The sequence below is a fragment of the Argentina silus genome (genome assembly GCF_951799395.1).
Source record: "Argentina silus genome assembly, chromosome: 20".
Taxonomy (NCBI): domain Eukaryota; kingdom Metazoa; phylum Chordata; class Actinopteri; order Argentiniformes; family Argentinidae; genus Argentina; species Argentina silus.
The window spans coordinates 1,981,555-1,989,446 of NC_139674.1; the positions used below are offsets into that span (position 1 = coordinate 1,981,555).

The following is a 7,892-nucleotide window of genomic DNA, read 5'->3' on the forward strand; positions in this document are numbered from 1 at the left end:
AATTATTCAAAATGAGTTTGGACTACAGGTCTGGGACTGTACCACCAGCAACAGATTTTCACAGTGGTAATTTAAAGTTTGCATACCGGATCGCCATCTTTCCATGGACATTGTTATAAGAGAAGTTTATTTACATCACGGTTGTAATATATAATAGCGAGGACCCTCAACACACGCTGGGTCTGTTGGTGGACAGAACTACCTGAGAAAAAACAAGACACATTTTTTCAGGCGTCAGACACAACCAAAATATGTTTTAACCTCACTTTAAGAAAAAAAACTAAATTGTAGCTGTTAATAATTTTGAGGTACAGACAATTGCAATTGAATTGAAAGTAGCTCTTTTTCAGATCCTCTCCCTGGAAATAATGTTTTACCTGATATTTTTGTGGTATTTTGGTCGACTAATCATTCCTTGCCTCTTCTCCCTCAGCCTGCTTTGACACCTTCTCCACCCCCAGTGACCCAGACAGGCAACCCCAGCCCCAACAACCCTCTCCCCAGGCCGCAGGCCCCGGCGGCAGCCCTGGAGACCAGGAAAGTGGGACAGAACTTCAAGTGTCTGTGGCAGTCTTGTAAACGGTGAGCTAAATGCTCTTCCTCCAGTCCATTGATAGAGAAAATGTGTTTGAAATGTATGTATAAACTACACTCACCGGCCACTTTATTAGGTACACCTTGCTAGTACCGGGTTGGACCCCCTTTTGCCTTCAGAACTGCCTTAATTCTTTGTGGCATAGATTCAATATAAGGTGCTGGAAACATTCCTCAGAGATTTTGGTCCATATTAACATGATAGCATCACGCAGTTGCTGCAGATTTGTCTGCTGTACATCCATGATGCGAATCTCCCGTCTGGTCTGGTGACTGTGGAGGCCATTGGAGTACAGTAAACTCATTGTCATGTTCAAGAAACCAGTTTGAGATGATTTGAGCTTTGTGACATGGCACATTATCCTGCTGGAAGTAGCCATCAGAAGATGGGTACACTATGGTCATAAAGGGATGGACATGGTCAGCAACAATACTCAGGTAGGCTGTGGCGTTTAAACGATGCTCAATTGGTACTAAGGGGCCCAAAGTGTGCCAAGAAAATATCCCCCACACCATTACACCACCACCGCCACCCTGAACCGTTGATACAAGGCCGGATGGATCCATGCTTTCATGTTTTTGACGCCAGATTCTGACCCTACCGTCTGAATGTCGAGACTCATCAGACCAGGCAACGTTTTTCCAATCTTCTATTGTTCAATTTTGGTGAGCCCGTGCAAATTGTAGCCTCAGTTTCCTGTTCTTATCTGACAGGAGTGGCACCCGGTGTGGTCTTCTGCTGCTGTAGCCCATCTGCTTCAACGTGTTGTGCGTTGTGCATTCACAGATGGTCTTCTGCATACCTTGGTTGTAACGAGTGGTTATTTGAGTTACTGTTGCCTTTCTATCATCTCGAACCAGTCTGGTCATTCTCCTCTGACCTCTGGCATCAACAAGGCATTTTCGCCCAGAGAACTGCCACTCACTGGATATTCTCTTTTTTGGACCATTCTCTGTAAACCCTAGAGATGGTTGTGTGTGAAAATCCCAGTAGATCAGCAGTTTCTGAAATACTCAGACCAGCCCGTCTGGCACCAACAACCATGCCACGTTCAAAGTCACTTAAATCACCTTTCTTCCCCATTCTGATGCTCGGTTTGAACTTCAGCAGGTCGTCTTGACCATGTCTATATGCCTAAATTCGTTGAATTGCTGCCATGTGATTGGCTGATTAGATATTTGCGCTAACGAGCAGTTGAACAGGTGTACCTAATAAAGTGGCCGGTGAGTGTACATCCTGCATAACAGAACAGATTTGACCTGCCATGCAGATTATGCCAAATAATCTGAGTGAGTTTCCAGTTAGTGCTTCTAGTGAAAGTTTCTAGTTGCACCATTTGTTAAAAGCCCACTAAAGTGACTTTGATTTCCATATTAAATAATTTACTGGGTAAATGGTTACATTCTTTAATTGTTCCAAAAGAAGCGAGAAATAGCTTCTCCTCTTTGCTTATCACAATTTTTCAAGCCAGCAGACTACGTGATTGACAGGGTGTGACGCTCACGAGTTTGATTGACAGTTTGTCTCGTGAGCCGTTCCCAATAAAACATTTTTAGCTGGCTGTAATGTTGACCAATTCATTAGCAGCCTACAGTGTCTATGTGGATTTATGCAGAATTTCTCTTTGCAGTTGGATGCTATTAAATTTTTGGCAAATTACTTTGAAGCTAGCTGTGTAAAATTGTTAGCAACACTACTAAGATAAGTTAGTATAAGCAGTAATAAGCAAACAGGTTGTTCTTCTAACTTGCAAAATGCAACACTGTGCTATCTCAACAACAAGATAACTTCAGTTACATAATTTTCTTACCTTTTGTATTCTGAACAGTTCTGCTGCATTTAATCACAACATTCTAAATGGCCAGTTTCATCTGGTCTGTTATCTGTACCTGATGTGAGCTGACAATGTATGTACTGCTATTGCTGGCTAAAATGGGAGGGATGTAAAATGCAAACAAATTATATAATTGGTTTATTTGATTGAGTTTTACTACACAGAGCATGCATCCTATTGGAGTAAAACATAAGCAGGTCATGGTGACGGAAAACGACAAATTTAATTTTCATATTTGGTTGGTGTTAATTTGATCTGGTGATGCCAACATTTAGACCAAAACACTGGAAATGACAATTTTCACTTTAGTAGGCCTTTAAGCGTTTCTCCATAGCATGACTACGTAACCATCTCCAAGGCAATGTTGTTGGTTGTCTTATCCAGAACTGTTTGGAGAGAGCAGCATGCTCATGGGTTAAAGTCTCCATTGTTGTTTTTCCCACCAGGTGGTTTGAGACTCCGTCTCAGGTGTTCTACCATGCAGCCACGCAGCATGGCAGTAAGGAGGTGTACCCTGGCCAGTGCCTCTGGGAGGGCTGTGAACCGTTCCCCAGACAGAGACTGTCCTTCATCACCCACCTACAGGCAAGACCAGACCCCACATGAATGCACCATGTACACACTCACTCACTGAGACACTGGCAGGATAAATGCCTTTTGCATCTCAATATTGTTTATGGGTAATCACAGTGATTCAGTAAAGCATTTTGAAACCATGTGTGGTCTATATATATATATATATATATATATATATATATATATATATATATATATATATATATATATATATATATATAATATTTATTATTTTTTATTATTTTTATTTTTTTCAAATGTTTTAATGGAGAACAAAAATAGATTTCATAGATATTTTGTAGATATGCTCCATTTTGTAACCCTAACCCACAACACATGAGACAGTAACATACAATAAACCACAAAAGTTATTTTTAATACCTGAAATGTATCAGGAAAGGAGATCCATGGTATGCGTCCATCCGTCTGAGCATGCTAATAATTCCGTCTGCTCTGCTTGCAGGATAAGCACTGTTCTCGGGATGCCCTGTTGGCCGGACTGAAACTTGAGGAGCAGACGCAAGACGCCAATCAGAAAACTTCCAAGTACGTACCTCTGTAGTGTGTTGTTATATATGGTCACCAGTTCTGAATCTACAACCAATAGTTAAATATGTGTGAACAGAAACATTTGTTACATCCAGTCTGCTCTGGTTTTTGGCACCGACCAATGTGACCTGCAACATTTCCATTTACCGGACATTTGAGAAATGTACCAGACATCCATATGCATTGGGTGCGTAGCTAATTAGGGCGTCTACCCGCGGTGCTCAGAATGACAGGAGTCAGATTTAGATTATGGTAATTGATCTACAGAATGGATTTAGATTATGGTAATTCATCTAAAGAATATATTTAAATTATGGTAATTCATCTAAACAATAGATTTAGAATCAACCTGTAAAGTAAAGGTGAACGATATTACAAAAACATTGCAGCCTGCCCGTTGGGTCTTCATTAGGGATGTACCTGCATCCGAAAACGGTATTCGGATATGCACGAACAATGAGACTTAAACGGATATGAGCCGAATATAAACTTAATTATTCCGAATTTTTGAGTAGTTTTGTCTGGAAACTGATCACATGGAAAGCGAGAGGTAAAAAGGGACACACACACACACATCATCATGGGAGGAGTGGAGAGAGATCTGGGGGGGGGGGGGGGCTCCAAAGTAAAATAACACACAACTACCCTTTAGTGACGTAAGGTGGAGGCTGGTAATGTGAATTGGTAGTTGGCATGAATCATTAATGCAAGTAGCTAGGCATAAACCACAGCAAAGGACACAAGCTGACCTCCACGCTATATGAAATCTAGGCAAGTCACCTTTGGGATGAGATGCATTTGAATGCCTGTTATAGGAAGTGGAACTTGTATTAGCTTTATGAATAGGAGTAAGATGAATCACTATGCATGTCCAGTACCTTAGGTGGGGGTGATGACCTAACTTGTTTCCCTGTGTTGTCCTGTAGGCCTCAGCCAGTGGCGAGCAGCACCCCTGCACCGCGAGCACAGAAAGCTATCGTCAATCATCCGAGTGCCGCCCTCATGGCCCTGCGCAGAGGCTCACGGAACCTGGTGTTCAGGGACTTCACTGTGAGTATGACTGCTAGGGCCTGACCATATGGAGCCTGGCAGTATGCAGCCTGGTGATGTGGAGCCTGACAATGTTATTGTTTTATTTTATCCACATGGCCAAAAAAAGTTAACACCAGTAGAAACGGGTTTATGTGAAGAACTATAGTCTTATGGGGAGAAGTTACTGATTGCATCCATTGTATGACAGTAAACATGTCATGTAGACTATTGGATCAGAACAACTGCAGTTGGTGCGCCGCACAGGCTGCAATGGTATACCACAACTAGTGATGTTTATAGCGGTTATACCTACTGGTAAATGGAGGGTAGGGTGAAGGATTGGAGAGAATTCTAATTAAACGTAAGCAATTCAAACAGTTTAGTCTATGGCATGAGTGTTGGTGTGTTGTGGTTAAACTGGGCCTATGTTAACCCTCATTGCGTAATTGGTGATTTATAGGCCTACACACACAGTTTTGGAAAGTTCCTGTTTCTGTCGATTCTGTTATGTAGCCCATTAGGCCTACTTATTTTATTGTATTTCCTTGCGGGGAATAGCCTATGCAGCCTTCTATGAACAATTCATGGGTAGGTTCCTGTGTAGCCAAAGCAAAATAATCCAAATATATGTTGTTGTTTTTTTCAATAAAAAACAACATTAACAACTTTTATTCACTGCAACAGTTACTTGTGCTTACTCTTTGAGCCACACTGAAACAATTCAACACTTGCTCAATGTGTATCTTGTGTGTGTGACACTGCTTGAAATATGCACCATTGTTACATGGCACTAATTGATGCAGATTAGCAGAGGGATTTGCCAGTGTTGTGGCTCGGAAGCAAGCAAACTACTGCTTAAAAATGCTGCTTTAACCATGTAGGATTGCATGAAATGTGCTTATAGAAGTCCACATTTTCCTGGGAGAGGACCGCCCAATTTTTTCTGCAATGATTCTGCCATACCCTAGTTTTAGCTGAAACAATGCCACTGTAGTGCCTCTTCATTGACTTGAACACAAGCCTATTAGTATGTCTTGGTGAAGGATATAAAGTCTTGGTTAAGTAGTAAAGAAAAAGGAGGGTCAATATTGGCATCCATGTTCTACACATGAGATACCAACTGAGGCTGTGTGGCAGCCAGCCATTGATAGTAATTGTGTGTTTAGCCACTCAGTGAGTAATATCTCCCAATTATTTATCGTGAAATGTCCTGGAAAATGATTTGATGAAGAGAGTGGGAACCCTGAATGTAGGGTTTCCAAAGTGTCCATCCTTTTATTACTAGAGATTCATCATATTAAGGGTATATGGAAATCTTGTAATGAACATTATCTCTTTCCTTATAGGATGAAAAAGAGGGACCAATGACCAAACACATAAGACTAACTGCTGCCTTAACGCTGAAGAACATCGCCAAGTATTCAGACTGCGGTCGGAAGTAAGTCTAGGTCATTCACAACCACAATGGGGTCAATCTTTTTCTGTTTAGAAAGTCATAATACATTGACGACAGCTACGTCATTCTAGCGTTGCAAATCGTGGAAACAACCTATGAAAATTCTATTACACTGTTGCCTCCTATAGCGACTGGCTACTTTAAGAGGTATTTATATGCAGTGTTTGGTATACACAGTTGTATGGTTAGCACCCGTTTGAGAGTTATTAGAGAGATCAGACTCTGTTGGAAGACAAGAGGCTGGTGAAGTAGAATGTCATTCTCTGTTTTGGAGACACAGACAGGCATGCAGCGCTCTAACACTGGCAGCCAAATATCACAATTTTCATGTCAAACTCACTCCCATTGTAATACAATTGAAGTGTTCATTATTTCACTTTCCCCATCCTCCCCGAAACGGAGATAGTAGGAATTTGATTACGCTCAACAAACAAGCTTGATTCTCGATATAAACTAGTCTCCTATGGACATTCCAAAGCTTTGCTTTGCTTGTCTCCAGACGGCTGGTTGATATTTTTGTTGTCATGGTTATGATGCAATCACTTCACCAGCATATTACCACTAAGACATCAGACATCAGACATTCCAAATGGTACAGCCAAGATGGCAGAGGCCCTGTGATGTCATGGATCATAGAACATTATCTGTCATTGTATATGTAACATCTGGTCCTGTGTGGCTCCATTGGTAGAGCATGGTATTGGTAACGCTTATATTGTGAGTTTGATTCCTGCAGGGACCATGCATACAACAATGTATTGACTCACTTTGAATAAAAGCGTCATGCCAAATGTGTATATGTGTTATCCATTTCTCATTCTATTGTTTATTTTCAGTGATATGATGTGGAGGGGGTGTTTGTAACAGGAGTCTGTCTCTTCCTCCTCAGGTTGATGAAGAGGCATGAGAGCCACCTGTCTGTGCTGGCGCTCAGTAACATGGAGGTCTCCACCACGCTCGCCAAATGCCTTTTTGAACTGACGCGCTCTCTCCAGGCTTGAGCCCAGCAGGACACCCCCCACCACCTCCCCCCACCCCCCCAATAAGAGGTAGAACCACCCATAAAGAGGTGTCCTCTTGGCAATGGGGCACATAGGAGGGCAGCAGCTGACATTTACCGCAACTATGCCCCTCTAACTCCCCTCCCCCCTCCTGTGCTCCAACCCCCCCCCTGTCCTTTCCATACAACAAACTGCCACGGGGTCTTCCACCAGCCGCCCAACAGGGGGAGCTCTTTAGACTGCTGCCCTAAGGGACTCTACTAATGAAACCCCACCTACGAGCACACTTTTTGTAATACTGGGACTGTTCACAGAGAACTGACATGAGTTGGAGTGGTGGCAGGCTGAAGGTCTGGGGGTGGTGCTGAGGGAGGGAGGGGCTGGGGAGGGAGGAGCAGTGGATGACTGGCTCGATTGTTTTTCTTTAGAACTTGGTAGCTTGGTTTTCTTACTTGAGTCGATATATTTTCACTTATTTATTATTGAAATGAATACCATTACAATTAATGAAAATAATCTTGTAAATATTTGTGAATATATATAAAGAAAATCCTCTTTCATGCTGATACAGCCACTGGAGAACTTGCTCTGTGGAGTAATAGAAGCATTACTTTGGTAGGATTGAATAGGATGTTTTTTTTGTTTGTTTGCTTTTTTTAAATGATCCCTGGTTACTTGTATCTAATGTGATTCTATACTCAGCAGTGGATGAATGTACTTAAAACCTGTAAATACTTCTGCAAAGGTACTGATGCTGTAAAGTTTAGGGAGGGGGAAAAACAGTTTTTTTGTGAACTGTGACTTTTTTTTGTATTATAATACCTTGTAGAACTCATTTTGCTGGCTGAA

The 7,892-nt window shown here is 41.8% G+C and overlaps 1 protein-coding gene across 2 annotated transcripts in view; it reads left to right on the forward strand.

Moving 5' to 3' along the window:
- arid2 (AT-rich interactive domain 2) overlaps positions 1-7,398 on the forward strand; it is a 31,835-nt gene extending 24,437 nt beyond the window's left edge. For both annotated transcript variants that reach the window (XM_083691971.1, XM_083691972.1), the window contains exons 16-21: positions 434-582; positions 2,876-3,014; positions 3,469-3,551; positions 4,481-4,604; positions 5,933-6,024; positions 6,932-7,398. In XM_083691971.1, the coding sequence (XP_083548097.1) occupies positions 434-582; positions 2,876-3,014; positions 3,469-3,551; positions 4,481-4,604; positions 5,933-6,024; positions 6,932-7,043 (699 nt within the window). In that variant the 3' untranslated portion in view covers positions 7,044-7,398. The remainder of the gene's footprint in view (positions 1-433; positions 583-2,875; positions 3,015-3,468; positions 3,552-4,480; positions 4,605-5,932; positions 6,025-6,931) is intronic.
- Positions 7,399-7,892: the final 494 nt, after the last annotated feature.